The 20067-nt window shown below is 33.7% G+C and overlaps 2 protein-coding genes across 2 annotated transcripts; both read right to left on the bottom strand.

Moving 5' to 3' along the window:
* Window positions 1-2825: 2825 nt before the first annotated feature.
* LOC122316320 (histidine kinase CKI1-like) lies at window positions 2826-7478 on the bottom strand. The gene is given in 9 exon segments (XM_043132851.1): window positions 2826-3185; window positions 3244-3888; window positions 3991-4131; window positions 4512-4559; window positions 4562-4726; window positions 4729-5075; window positions 5192-5567; window positions 6573-7193; window positions 7305-7478. Coding segments are annotated over 9 exon segments (2877 nt in total).
* Window positions 7479-13384: 5906 nt separating this feature from the next.
* Window positions 13385-15807, bottom strand: LOC122316772 (pentatricopeptide repeat-containing protein At3g62470, mitochondrial-like). The gene has a single exon (XM_043133547.1). It carries the CDS (start codon window positions 15673-15675, stop codon window positions 13615-13617), a length of 2061 nt encoding a protein of 686 aa, XP_042989481.1. The 5' UTR covers window positions 15676-15807; the 3' UTR covers window positions 13385-13614.
* Window positions 15808-20067: the final 4260 nt, after the last annotated feature.

Raw genomic sequence — 20067 nt, 5'->3', positions numbered from 1 at the left:
GTATAGGGATAGACGAATCAGCAGAGCTATTTTGAGGAGTAGTGGCAAGATTGGAGTGAGAATGGTCTATAGAATGATATGACTGAGTAGGCATAGAGTTAGAAACAAACTGAGAGGAGTCTAGAAGAATACCTTTTTGTGGGAAAGATTCTGCTGTAGAGTCTGTGGAGTGGAATCCATCCTGTGCAGGAAACAATTCTTCATCAAACACCACATGTCTTGATACATAAATACGACTGTTGGATAAATCAAGACACTTATAACCCTTTTGGTTTGGACTGTACCCTATAAAAATACACTGCTTACTACGAAATTGAAGTTTGTGTTTTGTGTATGGTCTCAAGAGAGGGTAACAGGCACATCCAAAGACTCTTAAGAAGGTATAGTCAGGTTCTTGATGATAGAGTTTGGTGTGTGGAGTATCATGTTGAAGGACAGGTGTGGGCAACCTGTTGATTAGAAAGACAGCAGTTTGGAATGCATCAAGCCAGTATTTGGAAGGTAAATGTGATTGAGCTAACAATGCAAGGCCTGTTTCAAGAATATGTCGGTGCTTGCGCTCAGCCACCCCATTTTGTTGGGATGTATGAGGGCAAGTGATTCTATGGTGAATCCCATTATCAGCAAGGTATTTGGTAAACAATTGAGAAGTGTATTCTCCACCTCCATCACTTTGAAACTGTTTGATTTTGGTGGAGAGTTGATTCTCAATTATGCACTTAAACTGAACAAAGTTAGAGAAGAACTCTGATTTGTGTTTGAGAGGAATAAGCCAAGAATAACGAGTGAAATCATCCACTATTATTGCATAATATTTACTGCCATTTATTGATAAAATAGGAGAAGTCCAAATGTCACTATGGACAATCTCTAAAGGAGCAGTAGTTACATGACTTGAAGACTTAAAAGGAAGCTGTTTATTCTTTCCTAGCTGACATGAAACACAAATGGACTGACTAGACTCAAGTTTAGACACTGGAAGATGCTGGTTTTTGATTACATGCTGTAGCATAGAATGATGAGGGTGACCCAATCGATTGTGCCAAATGGAAGTAGTGGTCTTGATTCCAGTCATAGCCATAGGTGATCTTGTCTTTTTGATGTCTAATTGTTTCAGCTTCACAGGATAGAGTCCATCCTCACTAGGCCCCTGTAGCAGAATCTTCCCTGTGATTTTGTCCTTCACAACAAAATTTTTATCAGTTAGCTCAAACCAACAATGATTGTCTCTACAGAAACGATTGATAGAAAGTAAATTGGTTGAAACAGCAGGACAATGGAGTATATTTTTGAGTTTAACAGTGGTATTTTTGGTTACAAAAGAGGATGAGCCAATGTGAGAGATTGAGAGTCCACTACCATTTCCCACAGCAACTGCTTCTTTGCCCTGATATGGCTGCTGAATGGTCAGATTTTCCAAGTTTGCTGTGACATGGTTGTTGGCTCCACTATCAGCAAGCCATTCCTCATTATCTTCATGCAAGAAATTCGATTGAGAAACCATGGCTGCAAGTTCCTTGGGTGGATGTCTGCCTTGGAAGGCAAAGTCCATACGATGGAAGCAGTCTAGTGCTTGATGATTGTTCTTTCCACATATTTGACAAGGAGTTCGATTAGTATTACCAGAAAAACGAACATGAGAAGGTTTACCTTGTTGAGAACTTCCAGAATAATGTTTCTTTGGAGTTGAGTTCTTTGCTCCTGATGAGAATTTGTGAGAAAAATTTGAACCAAACCTTGGCTTAGGACTACCTTTGCTTGAGTACAAAGCAAAAGATGTGCTTTCAGGAGTATTTTGATGCTCAAGCATTTGCTCATAGCTGAGCAACTCTGATTGGAATTCTTCAAGAGTCATACAATTATCTTTGGCAGCAAAGGAATAAGAAGTAATGAAAGGGTTGTATTGAGGATGTAAACCTCCTATAATGTAGGAAATTAAATCTTCATCTTCCACTGGTTTTCCTACCAATGCAAGCTGATCAGCAAGAGTTTTGGAAGCTTGAATAAATTCAGTGCAATTTTTGGATCCCTGCTTCATATTCTGCAATTGTCTCCTGAGGTGATTCACCCGAGATCGTGAAGGAGATGCATATCTGTTTGCTAATGCATTCCAAACTTGACGTGAAGTATCAAGTCCATACACAGTAGGAACTACCTTTTCAGATAAGGTAGCAATAAACCAGCTAAGTATGCACTGGTCTTTCTTCTCCCAGAGTAAATAATCAGGATTCAGCATATCCTGGCTAGAGATCTTCTCATCTTTGAGAAGATACTTGGGAGGAGGAGGTTCAGACCCATCAACAATGCCCATAAGCCCATTGGATCGAAGAATAGGCATAAATTGGCATATCCAGACGAGATAGTTACTGTCATCAAGCTTGGTAGGAGCAAGATGAGCAGTATTAGGAAGTGAAAAAGAGGGAGTGGAAATTGCAGCAGCTTGGCTGGATTCTGCCATTGAAATATGAGTGGTGTTAACCTTGGTTTGCTCTGGTACCATGAAAGAAAGATTAAAAATTGGCGGAATACATTCCTTGTATTTCCATTGAGTATAAATAGTGTTACAACATACGTATGGTTTACACTTGATAAGCTTTGCTAACAACCTTTTGAATAAGCCCATATTGTTACAGATAATGTTTATCTACGATAGAAACTAACTTTGATAAGATCTAAGTACTGCTGCTGTAGATAACTACTTCACTAATTGAGTTACACTAGGACACTTCAACTTAAGGTGATAAGCACTGCTATGCTGAGATGATAAGCACTGCTGTGCCGTTTCCTTAACAAAATGAACATCCATTCCAGCCTCGATTGTCTTATCATAGCCCATTTACCTCACAGTCCATTAATATATAATCATATGGAAGAATCTTAGAAGTTCCACATTTCCTTTGATCGCTTAGACCTTTGCAAACCAGCTCTAGAGCTTCCTGCCCATTTTCTGAGAGCTCAACCGTTGCTCCAAGCCGTAAAAGATGGGAGACAGTCAACTTGCGTAGCAGTGCATGGTCGTCTGCAACTAAGACTTTCTTCCCACTCAAGAACAACTCCTTACTTTCTTGCTCTTGTGGTGGGTGTCCATGATTCAGAGGACTTCTTGATTTGGGCTTGGAATGAGTTAGATTTTCAATGGGTGAGAAGATTTTTTTTCCTAGGAATCTCACTGCTGCTACCATGGTCTGGTAACTCCACTCTCGAGATGAACTGGGATCTCTAGGCATTTTCCCAACTTGCGACAGACTCTCTCTTCATTTTTCCCATATTCCCTAGCAGTGTACCCCCAAACTCAGGTAGAAGTCTTACCACTTCATACAAACGAGAACCATGAAATGGTTTAGATATGATAGTATCATTTGGCTCCATCATGGTCTCGGCAATACCTTTGCAATTGATGATCCGCATCATTGGTTTCTCCAACCAAACAACCCTGCAATAAGTACTGTTTAGTCCTCTTCTGAACTCGGTCACACTCCTACACAGTTCCTGGAATGGTCCGGCACAGGCATCGATCACAACTAGTATAAAACTTGATGCACATCTAGGAGTAGTTCTTCTGAAGACTGATAGTATGTAGTCCGATCCATCCATGGGACGCAAAGGCACATCCTTTTCTACAGTGATGGAGTTACTAGTAGCAGACCTGCTTAAGTATTCATTTGGAGAATAAAAATATGATTTTACCGAAGAGTTGTGATGCGAATGGTTTTGCTTATGTGTGATCATTTCGAGAGTAGAAGGAAGATGTTGCCATTGCTTAACAACTGATACTTTTATGCCCAAGTTCTCCATGAATCTGTGTAACATCCTCCGACGCTCATTATCTCGAATCAAGAGAACAACATGGGATGCCTTCTGCTTGGGGCTAGGGGAGTGAGTTGTCAACTTTGGACTAGCAGTCCGAGCACACAATCCAGGACTAGGAGTTCTAATAGTCATCTCAGGGCTAGGGGTCGGACTGCTAAGCCCCAGTAGATGTGTGCCAACTCCCATTTCAAGCTGTTCTGCTTCTACATTATTGCAAGAGACGATTTCACATATAGTGAGTAGAACATTGAATCTAAAGCAAGTTCCCTTCTCTCCGATCTCCTTGTCCACAATTCCTATATCTCCATGCATCAGACGTACCTTGCACAAAATTTAAAACCATAAATTCATAATGGAATCACTTGAGCGATAGAATGAAGAAAGACCACCACTAAAAATTAAGATAATTAATCAAGCCACTTTAGCTAAGGTTTTATTCATAATTATATGAATATAATCAAGCTTACACTCCAAATGCACCATCCAAGCAAAGGATAATAGCTCTAAAAGGGGAAAAAAAAACACTTGGTATAAGATACAGATAGCTCCATCCTATTAGTGCCAGTGAATTCAGTGTTTAATATATAAATTATCAAATGGCAATTTAGATACCTTAACCCACTGGAGTTTCATCATTTGGAACTCTGCATAAGCAAGGACAAAAGGATTTTGACAGATTGTGCCAGAGTTGGTTCACGTACCAGAGACTGAACAATGCCGAGTCCTAAGCCAGTGCCTCCTTGTCCAATATAGCTGTTTCATTGAGTTGAACATAGTTTTCAAAGACTGATTTTTGCTTCTCTTTTGGAATACCTTTACCTGTATCATCCACCTCAAATACAAAGTCCATAACATTTGGATCTTTTAGGGCTGCATCCATGGCTTCAAAATCATTATATGCTTGACTGTTCTTGTAAAACAAGCACGGCAGGCAGTTCTTTTAGAAGCAATCATCGTATTCTGCAAACTGGTTTTCCTAACCCAAGCTCGAACAGTTACATGCCCCTCTGAAGTAAATTTAACTGCATTGCTTAGTAGATTACATAATATCTGCTTAAGTTTTCCCCTATCCCCTTTTACTTGGGAAAATTTGAGGATTGAACCATCATAAGGATCCAACACTACATCTACTCCTTTTCTCATACCAACAGGATGATACAAATCGACTGCATCCTCAAGAAGTCGGGCCAAATCAAATTCCTCTTCTTCAAGCAGCATCTTGCCTGCTTCGATTTTGCTTGTATCGAGAATAGAATTCAGTAGATCTAAACAAGTATAGGCATACATATATATATTAGTTGTAAAAGAGAATGCTAAATACTTGCATGAACAATTTCTTGATAAGATATGATGAAAAAAAATAATTATTCATCAAACTTACCTAGTAGGTCCTTTGCACAGGTATCCATTTGTCTTGAGTTTGTAGCCAATTCGGAACCAGGGATAACTTCAACATAGCATATCTCTATCAAACCAGTAAGGCCAGCTAGTGAAGCACGAACATCATGACTGGCACTAGCAAAGGCAAGACTCTTGTTCATACTTTTCCTCTCTGCTTGCTGAGTTGCTTCCATTTGTTTAATGAGCGCAGCACACAAATGCATCTCTCGTCTGGCAGCTCTAACGATTATAAACACAAAACTCAAGAAGGAACCAATCATTGTAGCAATCACAACCATAAGGAGCAACAACGCCACTTTCTTGTTCTTGTGGACAAGGCTGACTAATCCATTTTGCGGGACAGCCAACACATATACCTGGAAAAAAGTATAAAAGTGAAAAATAAATCTATGTATGAACTGTTTGACCCAACTAATCTATGTACCGATTGTACATAGAAGTAATTGTATGATTGAAGTTTAGATCAGTAATATGGACAGTTGGCTACAAACTGAAGGACACAAATCTATCGTGAGAACTGCTACAGACACAAAGAGATTATACAAAAGTAAACCTACAAACTAACATGATTTCACGTGATCCGTTAGATCTACTTTACATAACTTTACAATCTAATATACCGTATCAAGCCACGTCAGCTTGTACATTTACTTTTGTGTAATCCCTTTGTTACTAAAGTATTTCTTTTTATTTTTTGTTGCAATCCTTCTTGTTGCTGTGTACATGGTGTACATGGGCTATATCACATGTTTTCTTTCCAATGGTAGAACATAAACTAATCTAGATTTTGCAACCACCAAATCCATATACTTCAAGCGTGGAGAACTCATGCTTGCTAAGTTGATGATCATGGACCTCACTTCTGTGCATATCTCTCTCTCTCTCTCTCTGGTAGTTTTAGGCTTGAGAAAGCTATGAAACATTTCTGTTCGAACAGGTCAAAGATGAATGCAGACTCCCCACTTCCTTGACAGGCCAAGAGAGAAAAGTGTGCTCTTTTGTATTTGCTAGGCAAAGAATTGGTGTACATACATGGCGAAATGCTCTGATGATCATATTTAACACCCATATATGCTAGATGAGAAATACTTTAGTCATAAAAGGATTACAAAAAAGTAAATCTACAAACTGATGCGGCTTGATACAGTACGTCAAATTGTAAAGTTACTTTAGTGTAAAGTAGATCTAACAGATCACGTGAAGCCACGTTAGTTTATAGTTTTACTTCTATGTAATCTCTTTGTACCTGTAGTAATTCTCAAAAATAAATGGTCTACACATGGAAGAATTATTTGAATATATATAGATACTAATAAAGATAATTCATATATGCAAGATATTGGGATGAACTTAAAACGTACCGATTTCACTCCCACTATATCAAGTGGCAAACAATAAAAGGTGTATTCTGTTTCTTGAAGAGTCAAAGTAGAAGCTCTCGACATACCATCTTTCATGGTGCAGGAAACGTTAGCAGCAAGAAGCGTATGCGTCTTTGGGAGCCCTTCTACTAGCATTTTCCCATCTTGGGTAGCCAAATACAAGTTCCCGCCATGATAATCTGCATCAGTAAAAATGGTAGTTAATGTTTTAACTGGAAACCCGAGAGAGATAACTCCTCCATTAAGTCTTGCTGAGTTAAGGAATAGAAGGTCTTGAGCATTGTTCCATCCAGTTTCCAACGAGGAAGATCCATGTTTACTATTCAAGGCTTCTTGAAACCAACTTGCATTTGCAATAGTCCAGGGAAGGGATTCAATGGCTTTTCCATACAATTTTCCTGTCTCAATGTCCACATCCTGCATATGCCAGATGTAGTTTTCTCTTCCATTTGGAGCAGAGAAGAATGAGGAGTTGGAGTACATGACAAGAGTTTGATTGCCGTCGGTATAGTATGAGAAAAATAGTCCGTCTAATCGAAAATAAGAAATTTGAGATAAGTATGGAATTGTAGACAACTCTTGAAACAATACAGGAGCCACCTGCATGTAAATTAAACATAAAATCCTTAGCTGTTTCTTACTATGATTAATCCAATAATTTAATCAGGATGTTCACGAGAGAAGCATGTGTGTGTGTGTGTAGATACAAACCTTGGTCTCAATCTCAGAGAATGATAGTGCAGTTCCATTGATGGAGGAACCTAAAATTCTTGCTAAACTAGTTGCAGATGAATTCATTGGAAGTAGAAACTTTGCTTTGTTCTCAATTTCATACCAACATGGGATCAGTGGAATGGGAAGTAGGAGCATCACAAATGCCTGCATATTTGAGGAATGAGGGTTTATAAATCCTAACACATGATGATCAATATATAAGAAAATAATGCATGTCAGTCTCAAGACAAGTATATTCATTGATTCATTGAAAGCTGAAGGATTACCAGAAGAAAGAAAAAGGACAAAGGTCGTAATCCTATAAATGAATGAAGTTGCTTCATTTATATGCAGGACTTCGATCCAGTACTGATCAGCAAAAGCTAATGGCCATACCTTAACTGCATTGAGAAAGTATATATATAGAAAGAAGATTATGCATTATATATATTTAAAGTGCATTGATTCAATAAAAGCATGCCAAGAGATCAAAATCTCTCTCCATAACAAGTCCAGACTCTTCAATCAAATCTTAATGAAATTGATTCTTTAGTATTGCGTGGTAATGTTTCTAATAGGGAAGTCTTTAATAGCCAAAATTGATCGAGTAGCTAAAAATATGGGAAATAAATGCTAAGAAAACTTCTATTTATAAATCGGTGTGGATAACCGTGCTTATATGACATAATTTAAAATTTAAAATTTTGAATTTTACAAATTAAATTTTACCATTTAAATTATTATGTGTAGAGTGTACTCTATAGACCAGTTTTATAATAAAATAATTCAAATGCTAAAAGTAGTTCAAAATTGTTGAACCCAAGATTTCAAGTTTTATGTAATTATATATTTACACATGAATTTTGATGATAACAAATGAATTCAAAGAATAAAGAAGTCTCAAGCTCAAGTTGTCTACACAATGGAGTCAAGCACATTAAGGAAACAAGCATGAGCAAGAAGGGAACAAGTTCACATTAAAGTTATAGAGTAATGTTGTAAATCTCTTCAAAATTCGAAATTAGGATTAATACTCAAAATTAATATTTTATCATAAAGAATTAAAATACATTTTCCACATGTACATGAATATTTTTGAAAATTAAATTTGAAAATTTTAAAAGATGATTGATTGTCATCTTTTACATGTGCATGTCTTGATTAAAGGGTTGAACTTTGAAAATATTAAAGATGATTGATTGTCATCTTTCACATGTGTATGTTTTATTTGAATATTTTCAAAAGTGATTGATACTTTTTTAGACTTATACAAAAGGTAGATGATTTTGTTTGAAATATTTGAAAAGTAAAGTATGCTCCTTTTGTCATATGCAAAAAGTAAAAGATTAGGTTTGAATTTTTTGAAAAAGAAAGTGTGTTCCTTTTGTCATATGCAAAAAGTAAAATATTAGGTTTGATTTGTTTGAAAAAGAAAAGTGTGCTCCTTTTGTCATATGCCAAAATTAAAAGATTAGGTTTGATTTTTTTGAAAAAGTGAATGATGTTGTCTTTAACATGTGAATCTTTTTAAATTTGAATATGAAGTCTCATATGCCTATAAATAGATCATTTGAGAGCTTCACATTCACAACATCCAGTGCATACAACATTCATTCAAAGCTTTCATTCTCTCTTCTCTAAGCATTGAACTTTAATCCTTGTTCATTTTGAGAGATATAGTTTGCGCTGTATTGTTCTTATTTCACTCATTGAGGAGTGTTTTCTGATAACCTATCCACTATTAGCTCTTGTATCAGAAAAAGGGTGTGTATAACCCTTGTGCGTGTAGAAAGTGTTCTACACGGGGAATAGTTGAATCACCACGTGTAAGATGATTGTAAATGTAGAGGGTGTTCTACATGGATCCTTTGTAGCGGTGTTGTTCAAAGGTGTAATAGGTTTCTATCTCCACCTGAATGAGTTTGAATGGTGAATTTGAGAATTCTCAAGGGGTAGCTTGAGGCGAGGACGTAGGCAGTGGGGCCGAACCTCGTTAACATACTGAGTTTGCTTCTCTTCTACCCTTACTCTTTATATTTATTACTATTTCATATTTTGTTTATATTTTATATTACTAGGTGGGAGTAACGTGCAAAGCACGTTTGTCTAATTTTATGAAATGATTATTTGTAAAAAATAATATATATTTTATAAAAATTATTGATGTCACTTAATAATTTAAAGCATATTGGAGAAAATAAAAAAATTAGTTCAAAGTATCATATAATCCAATACATGTTTATAACATCTATAATTTTAGCAAAGATGTATACGAAAAATTTAATAAAAGTCTAACACAAACGGTAGTTCAAAATATGTATCGTTTGATGTTTGTATTATAATTCATCAATTTATGTCATCCTGTAGACAATCAATACAGACAACATTGAAATTCTTATTTTGCTGTTGGTTGAGTCGATCAGGGACAACATAAAGTTAAAACATAATATTTTTATAAAATTTGTAGTATAATATTTTCTATATATAGCATATATATAAATCATAAAATATATTTTGAAATTGTTGGCCGAATTTACTCTTTCTTGATTAGCTCAAGAATCACGGCTTTTGTCACGTGCCTATCATAGCAAGCCCACATATGGAATATGACTTAGCGGAAGCTACGTCCTACTACCATGGGGAAAAAAAACACTTTGATTAAACACACTTGTATTATATATTATATGAGATTTTTAAATTTGGAATACTCAATAATCTGAGTTAATGAAACGTATAATACACGTATATTATACTTAGGGATTCACGTCTTATGCACCTAATATACGTGTATATGTTAAGGAGAAAGAGAAAAATATAATAACTAATCTTTAATTACTTATTATTATATAAACTATTAAGTATTATAATTATTGAGATTAATAAATCATATAACAACATTGAATGTTATCTCTCTCAACATTTATGTCTTCATTTTATGTGTCAAACCGTTAAAACAAACGATGTTAATTTTAACGGAAAAACAAGAAAAACCGTTAAAACAAGATTTTCCGTTTCATACATACTTTTTATATATAAAAGATATATTTGATTTATAATTGTTATTTTTTTAATACAACTCAATTCACTCCCCCTCTTGTGTTAATCATCTGGGCAACAAAAATTACATCTATTTACAAATTAGCTGGTTTGAGTCATGCGATATGTATTTTGTAGTTTTGTATTCATCATTTTTATTACCATCTTCTCAACATCTGTTGACGTAACATTAAATGATATATTCACAAGTGAAATATAATAAATAATTTTCAATCATTTAAGCCATATTATGTAATAATGAGAGGATGATAGTAAAATAAATGATGGGTAGTTTTACTTTAAGAAATTTATAAATATAGTTAAAGACAAAAAAATAAATAAATAAAATTAAAAAATAAGCATAAACCTCTCTTCACTCCCTTCGCCATTTCAAATTAAGGATATAATTGGAGTGTAATCGATTTGGTTCGGGAGTTATAGATTAAAAATTTTGGTTTATCATTTTTGGAGCTATTGGTCTGATTTGGTTCATGGATATTTTTTTCTTTTTTGGACAGAAAAACTAACAAAAAAATTAATAAAATTAATAGTAAATTATCTATTAAATATTTTATATATGATTAATAAATATTAAATAATTTCATTGTACGTATGGTTAATAGTAATCTCTTGAATGAAAATTATATAATTAATTTATACAACTATTATATAAAATAATATATTATATATATATAATATTTAAATATATATATACACATTAGGTCAGTTTTGATCTGGTCTAAAAAAATACACATGGAGATCAACCAATAAGACTATCAATTGTGTCAATTTTTTCATTTTGGACCGATAGTCTTACAACTCTACTGCAAATGCATATCAAGAGACTATTGAGGTCAAATGGAAAATATTAGGACATCGATAATGGAAAATTTTTAGTAAATTTATATAAAAATATTTAATAAAAAAAAAAAAAGAGAAAGAAAGAAAAAGAAAATGAGAAATGCAAATTGCAATTGCACCTATTGGTACAATGCGAGAGTATCACTCTGGTCCCCATAGTCGGCTAGCATCGTCCATGTCAAGTATAGGTATTTAATTTTAATATTGGAAAACTTTAGATTTAGAGGATGTTTGGAAACTTAGACATTCTCAACTATTCTAAAAACTTTTCATAATTTCATTCTCGAATATCATTTAAATATAAAATATATTATAATTTTAAATCAAAATTTTCATTTAATTATTATCTAATCATTATTTAAACACAAAACTCAAAATAATTTTCTTAAACTTCCAAACAGAATACAAAAATCAATAAAAATTTTTAAAATTTTAAAACAAAAATTATGTTCAAATAATTTTTTTAACTTCATAATATTTTCACTACCATTTATAAAATTACGTAATAAGTGTCGTTTAGAGCATTCACATTCGATATCGCAAAGCACCACTTTTCTTATAATTTAAGGTGTATTGTACGATTTTGATCAAAATACCCCTTACATCCGAATCTCTATTTTAGTGAAAAGGTTTAGAAAATAAACAATAGTTTTCCAAATATAAGGAATCATTTTTCATTGCCTAAACTATTTTTTATTAATATTTTATTCTAATACATAAAATAAATTATTCTTCAAATCATCTATACTTTCTCAGTTCTCTCATATTTATATTTGTTATAGTTTTAAATAATAATTTTTAAAATAATTTAATTAATTACGAAAATATAAAAAAATAATTTTAAAAATATTATCATATCCACAAAAATAATTTAAATTTTTGTTTAAAATATTCATTAGAGTAATAGTTCAAAACATAAGAAAAATTATTGGATAATTAAGTTTGTAAATGGAATTGAGAGAAAAAACTAATAAAAATAAAATAGAGAAATATTATTTTAATATAATAGAGAAATGATAAAAAATGCGATGTACGGAGTTTTTAAAAGATGAATAAAATTTTAAAAAAAATTAAAAAAATATACTTTTTAATTAAATTATAGAAAATGAGATGTGAATGCTATTAGATGCCTTAGTGCTCCATCAACTAAACGATTACAATTTACATTTACTAGATCACACGGTAGTTTTTCCCACAGTTGTGACTGAAGTAACAGCTATGAGTTTTTCCCAGGTATTTCCTAGCACATTATAAAGTGATTTTTATTTTTTGGACAAAATATTTAAATACCCTTTAAACTACCTCTCAATTGGATAACTATCAATTTTGATAATCATCTCCTCAAAGTTCAAACTATCAAAAATAATAATTTTCTAAGTTAAAAGGGTGTTTTTATATTTTTTGAATTAATAGTTTAAAAAGACAGTAGGTTGAGTATTTTGGTTCTCTCCCCAATTTGTTAATGGAAGATAGCCAAGTAGGGTAAGAATCGAACTTTGGTGATACAAAAAGATAATGCATTAATGTGCAAATTATTGCCTAAATGTTTTTAAGCAAGTCTTTTGGATCTTCTCCTTTCTTTTCATTTTTTTATTTTTTTATTTTTTTTAATGTCAAAGAACCACTTCAAGACATAGCCCTTCACACCCATCTCTACAGAGTAAATCTCGGTTTTTATTGAAGTTAAATGTCTTTTATTTCCTTCTTTTTTAAGGGTTTTTTTTTATTATTATTATTGTAATTAGTAAAGTAGCATGTCTTTCCTTCGTAGTAGTTAATAGGAAGGTGAAATCATGACTTGTAATTCCCAACATTAAAGAAGTCATTTACAAACTGAACCAGTAGGTTGAGTATTTTGGTTTTCTCCCCAATTTTTTAATGGAAGATAGCCAAGTAGGCTAAGAATCGACTCTGGTGATACAAAAAGATACTGTATTAATGTGCAAATTATTGCCTAAATGTTTTTTAAGCAAGTATTCTGGATCTTCTCTCTTTCTTTCTCTTTTTTTTTTTTTTTTTTTTTTTTAATGTTGGAGAACCTCTTCAAGACATGGCCTTCGGACCCACCCTACAGGTAAACCCTGGTCCTTATTGAAGTTAAATGTCTTTTATTTCCTTCTTTTTTATGGTTTTTTTATTATAATTAGTAAAGTAGCAAGTCTTTCCTTTGTAGTAGTTAATAGGAAGCTGAAATCATGACTTGTAATTCCCAACATTAAAGAAGTCATTTACAAACTGAACCAAGTAAACAAAAACAGTTGAAAATACAAAACGTAATAACTAAACAAATACACAACACAGCTCAAGCAAGCCCTGTCCCAAATAACAAACTAAAATTGTACCAAACACTAGGCACTTGGGGGGGAATCTTGGGCAGAGTATCACAGTATCATTGGCCTCGGAAAGTAACTCAGGTGTACTGCTCATCAAGTTCTTTTCTCTTGACCCTTTTCTTCATCATCTCAGCCCACCTCGCAATAACATTGGAGACTTCAAACTTACCAGAAAGCTCCATCTTCCGAGCCAACTCCTCGAGTATGCCTGATTTCCCAGCTCTAGAGAAATCAGCTCCAAACTTGTCAAAATCAAGCTGAGGTGCTTTCATTCCTTTCTCTATCATTTCCTCTAAATATTTGCAAGCCTCTCCAGATCTTCCTTGACGTATGAGCCCTCCAATGAAAACTGTATAGGAATTATCATCGGGGCAACACCCCTTCCGGATCATCTCATCCCAAACTGCACAACCCATTTCATAGTTTCTTGTTTGGAAGTAGGATTTCATTATCATGTTATAAGTGTGGATTGATGGTTCAATGCCACCCTGAATCATGTTCTTATATATCCTCACCGCATCATCTGGCATTCGTCGACTTGTCATCAATTTAATCAAGGCATTGTGGGTGCGCCCATCGGGAAGGCAATCCTTTTCTTTCATCTCCTTCAGCAATCCAAATACAGCGTCCATATTCTTCCGGTTCCCAAAGCCAGTGATCAAACACGTGTAAACCGCAGCATCAGGCTGGCATCCAGATCCAATCATCTCATCAAAATATTCAACCGCTTCTTTCATCTTGGTTTGCTTGCATAAATCCCGAATCAAAATTGTATAGCTCCTAACGTTGGGTGGTGGACCCTTGGCCCTCATGACTTCAAACAACTTGATGGCGTCGGACCTCTTCTTACACTTCAACAACCCTTCAAGCATAATATTATGTGCAACTATATCAGGCTTAAATCCCTTTTCAATCATCTCATTCCACACTCTCCCTGCTTCCAGCAAATTCCTTACTCGGCACCAACCATTAAGCAATACTGTATAAGTTTGCAAATTATGCACAAATCTATCTTTTAACCTCTCAAAAAGCGCATGCGCTTCTTTACCAAGCTTTGCCCTCCCAAGAGTATCAAGCAAGCTATTAATCGTATCAACACCCACTTTAACTTTATACTTCTTCATTAGCTCAAAAATCCCAACAGCTTTCCTCCCTTCCTTTGCAGCAGCAAAAGCTTTAATTGCAATCATAAAAGTTTCCATCGTCAGCAGGCCTTTCTCACCCATCTCTTCAAGCATTGAAACCATGGTCTCGAACTGCCTCGTCTTCCCTAATATATTCATCATCGCATTATAAGTCCTCAAGTCATGGGTAAACCCAGGCTTCTTCCCTGCCCAACAGAAAAACCGAAAGGCTGGTTTTCGAGCATGTTTGAAGCGTTCCAACACACCTACAACCAAATCGTGCGACAAATGAATCCCACATTCATCTAGAACCACCTCCATATTTCTATCCAACGAAAACAATTCGTCGATCACCTTGCATACTCTATCAACCTCATTCGGGTCCGCAGTTGACTTGACCCCATCGCCGTTGGTACAGTCATCATCAACATAGTCACCTACCCCACTCTCATAATCAGCATCAGAATCTGTACCGTTGCCTATCACACTAGTGAACCCCCTAAAGCTAAAAGCCAACGCCTTTCCTGGTAAACTACCAACGGGCAACTCTGGAAGTCTAACATTGATGACCCTAGTGTTTGTTTTCAGCACATTTTCTTTGGTGACATTACAAAACCTCCTATGCTTCCAATCTAGCATTATTCTTCGTAAACTAATAATGGGAAATGATTCAATTCCAGGATTGAAAATCCTACAGCTGGGAATTAACAATTTTTCTTGTAGATGATAGAGTGAAGCGGAGTGTGGCAAAATAAATGGAACTTGATAAGGAGAACGATAGAGAGTACGATGAGGAGGAGAATGAAGCATACGAGACAAGGGCATAGAGCTACCACTAGGAAGCCACACTTGCTCTCCGCGACGCCGTTCTTGTCGTCGTCCCTGATCGAGAGCGAGTAGCTGGGTGGTGAAAGGGCCATTGAGATTGGGTACTACGGTGGAATGGGGCTTAAAGTGTCGGCAGTGGCTGAGCAAGGTCGAGGGTTTGGAGGGTTTTCTTAGACACAGAGCCATCGGGTAGCCATATATAAGAGAGATTGAGAGAGTGGAGGATCGGTTGCGGTTGTTGGTAATGGAGAGAGCGGTAGCGGGTGAGAGAGAGACTCGCTGTCTTTGGCTGGTGTTCAATTTTTTTTTAAGTCTATTTTGTTAGTAATAGCTGTGGCCATGGAACAACTTATCACCTTTTTCATTATTATTTTATAATTTTATATTAAGGTTCTGCTTGGCCAATGAGATTTCTCAAATAAAAATTTTGAGTTTTAAGATTAAATATTAAAATATTATATTTTAATATTATTATTATATTAGAATTTAAAAAAGTTAAGAAAAAGTTAAATTGTTTATTATATTTTATATAGAAATTTGAGAAAATTATAATGATGAGATAAAAATTTTATGTTTGAGATGAAAAATCTAAACAGCCAAACCGAACCTTATAGATGATAGTTTTATAAAATTGAAGATCATTTAAAAAAAATATTATATATATAAAGAGATTTTATATTTATTTTATTAATCTTTAATGATTATCACTTTAATCTTACACAATAAAAAATCTCTTATAAAAAATAAAATTTATTTTACAATCTTATACATAAGTATGTGAGTCTATTTTTATAAAATTTTATTGTGGATAAAATATTTCTCTTATTTATAATGAAATACTTATTTTTATTAGTTGATTGTGAAATGAATTGAAGAATTATAATTGTAATATCATTAACCCCCAGTTTATTATGCATGTATTGGTTGCACTGAAAATGTGAAATAATTGGCTTTCTTTTTCATAGAACAATGTTTGATATCGAATGTCTCTTTCTCCTTAGCTTTACTTTGTAACTAATTCTGTTATTAACATTCCTCCTAACAAAACTTATTAATTATAATTTTGAATATAACCGATTATTTATATTAAGATTGAGTTTGAATGCTGAGATAATTTAAATTAATTTGTGAATAGTAATATTTTATAGATTTTATTAAAATGTATTTGAATATAGATATATTAAGATGTGTATTTAAATATATGAAATAGATTGAGAATTATTTAACTTTTTATAAATAGTTAAAAAAGAAATAGATCCAATCAATGATTAGTTTAACAGAGATTAAAGTAAAATTGTATTCTAAACGTAGCCTAAGAAATCACTGTTAGTTCACTTTTAAATTTTTTTAAAAAATAAAAAAATTTATTAATACATTTAAAATTATTTTTTTAATTATTAAATAAAAAAATTATAGAACGGTAGAATGAAGCTATCAATATTAGGCGGTATAGTAGTTTTTTATTCTAATCCTAATTATCCATTCATCAGTTGGCAAAAGAAAAAAACAGTTGTTTTTGCAATCATAGAAGCTAAAGTTCTTGGAATTGATGGCATCATGCTTAAAGGAGATTCCATGGACAGCTGTTACGCACCACCATTCATATCTCCTTTTAATTACTATTGCTCTTCTTCAGGACCTCTCATGCTGTTGGATCATTTGTTTTTAAGTAATTTTATACGCTTCAAGTGTATAAATACTATATAGTCGTTTGAAAAAAAAAATTATTATTAAAAAATTAATTTATATTTTATTATTATTTTTAAATAATTACACAATAGTTATACAGTCCTGATAGCAAATCTTTTTGCTTCCATTTTACTTTGTATTGAACTATTAACAGCTACATTCAAGTGTAAGATTAGAAGATGACTTTAACTCATGAAAAATAAATATCATTTATTCGATTTTAAGAGTTTTCATATGTTGCACAAAGTCATTAATGATATGTTATTTTAATAATATTTAGCATGAAATTTTATTAATAATGCTTATTAATATAGTACAAAATTAGATAAATATAGAATATAGCATGATTTATTCAAAACGAATAATATTATTATGTATGAGTTTTGCTGCATATAAATTAGAGAGTTAACACGCCACTTATGGTACAATCTATTATAATTAAAAAAACAAAAAAAGGAAAATGATGGATGCAGGAGAGTTTGTGCAAGGATTATGCACGAAAGGCTTTTTTTTTGTCAACGTATATAGCGATGCGGTGAGTTTTGGTTTCACATGTTTTGTGTGTCCATTCCCCTCCTTCATCTTCCCCCTTTATTTTCGTTCAGAAACCCATTAAATGACAAGAAAGGGCTAAAACCAACGAAGAAAAATGACACACCGTAAAACTACCTTGTCAAACTCTTCCCGAGAGAGAGAGAGAGGTTCTCATAGTTCTTGTATTGTTTTAATTAGGGGTGGACAGTAGGGCCCCGCACCCCACTGCACTGCCCCATTCACCCCGCCCCCACATATGCGAGGTGAGGTATTCGTACCGAAAAGGCAGAAGACGGGGGCCCTCGCCCGTATGGGAGTCCCCTAATGAAGGTGGGGGGCGGAGGGGCTTTGCCCCTGCTCCATTTTTCCCCCACCCCACTGGGTATATTATATATATATATATACATTTTAGAGATGAAACGAGACCGTTTTGTAGATGACAAAACAACTCCGTTTCAATAAGGCATGGGCTGAATTAAGTTACTTAATGAAACGGCACCGTTTTATCATGACAAAATGACGCTATTTCATTAAGTGTTTAATTCTCTTCCCCTCCCCGGCGCCCCCTTCCCCTTTCTGGTTTGATTCCTTCAGGCTTCTCACTCTCAGACTCCTCTCTCTCTCTCTCTCTCTCTCTCTCTCTCTCTCTCTCTCTCTCTCTGACGCACAATATCCAAATTTCGTAGTTTCACTCTTGTCGTCGCAAAGGTAAGTCACTCCGCAACCCAATTTTAGTTTCTCCATTGTTTTTTTTTTTTATAGTTTTGATCGGAGATTTGAGGAATGTTGGGTTGAATTAAAGATGGAGGATGAAAATTTGTGTGCTATGGATTCGTGGATTGTGCATATATATTCATAGTATTATATCTGTGATTGTGATTGATTTTATGAATTTTTTTTTTTTTTTGTAGTTTTTATTGTTTCAGAAACCCTAAATCAATTTAGGGCTTTCAATCTGAAACTCTACATTGTATTTAGGGTTCCAATCCCAAACCCTAATTTTATTTAGTGATTAAAAACCTTAAATTATATTGAAAATGTCCAAGTCTCATGACACTAAAATTTGTACAAAAATATAATTTTGTTATATTTTAAATGTCCAATTCTCATGACATTACCTTCCTTTTTTTTATCCTACAGTTTAATGTGTTAGCCCATTTATTGGAAGTTTATATTAGCACAATTATGTTGAGTTTTTCATGCTTAAATCAATGATTCTGATATTTAAATAAATTAAAAAAATTGCACGATTTAAATAAACAAATATTTATGCATTTTTAATTTTACCATTTTAATTCATAATACTTACGATCACAATTATTTTTTTTTAGTTTTTTTATTTATTTAATGATTAAGAAAATGTTGCTTAATAATATTGTAAAATTTTTTTAATTGGTTTCAATAATTGCACTTTGCCTTGTTTATTGTTTGGTGTATTATTACATTTTTTTATGTCTTGTGTTTGATTGCACTATGCCTTTTTATTTTTTATTATTATTTTTTTATGTGTTGTATTGGATTGCACTTTGAAAATTTTTTATTGTGTTGTGGAATCAGGAATGTCTTCTCAAATGGATCCGAATTTCAATGATAGGTCTCCTGCCCCAGCCAATACCCCTATCCCAGAACCTAACCCTACTCCTACCCCTACAGGGAGTACACATTGCCCTGCCCCAAGCCCATATAGGACAAGAAACTTGTGTTCATAATTTGGTCTCATTTTACCAAATTAGAATGTGGTGACCCCAACAACCCACAAACTAAATGTAATCACTGTGAAAAAATATATATGAATGTCACTATAGGAAACATGTTATATCTCAGCTGAAGGTCCAATTAGAAGAAAATGCAATAAGAGTCCAATATTAAAATCCTTAGTATAGAATGGTCAATCTTGACTGGATATTAGATTAAGATAAATGGCGGATGGGAGTAGTGAGGTCGGGGGTCCAACATTGAAGGGGAATACGAAGTATAATCCCGATGAGTGTAAAAGAAAGTTAGCTCGTATGATTGTCATGTACGAGCTGCCTTTTCAGTTTGTGAAGGGTAAATGATTAAAAGAATTTGTTCAAAAATTGGAATCGAGATTTACGTTTCATTTCCGCCACACTGTGGCAAATATTATTAAAAAGATGTACAAAAAAGATAAAGATGTTTTGAGGGGCCAATTAGTGGGTTTGGTATTTTGCCTTATTACCGATACTTTGACTTCTATCCGAAATATGAATTACATGTCGTTAACTGTGCATTTTTTTAATTTTGATTGGGTTCTTCACAAAAAGATTATTATATTTTGTCAAATAATTGATTATAAGGGTAACGCGATTGGGAAGGCCTTGGAGGCCGCAATAA

This window comes from Carya illinoinensis, chromosome 7 (assembly GCF_018687715.1).
Source record: "Carya illinoinensis cultivar Pawnee chromosome 7, C.illinoinensisPawnee_v1, whole genome shotgun sequence".
NCBI lineage: Eukaryota > Viridiplantae > Streptophyta > Magnoliopsida > Fagales > Juglandaceae > Carya > Carya illinoinensis.
The sequence above is the reverse complement of the archived record's forward strand: the minus strand, read 5'-3'. Positions and strand labels throughout refer to the sequence as shown.

What these genes read in the sequence shown, in the direction of transcription:
- LOC122316772 (XM_043133547.1), bottom strand. Translation starts at nt 15,675, where the DNA reads ATGGCTCTGTGTCTAAGAAAACCCTCCAAACCCTCGACCTTGCTCAGC.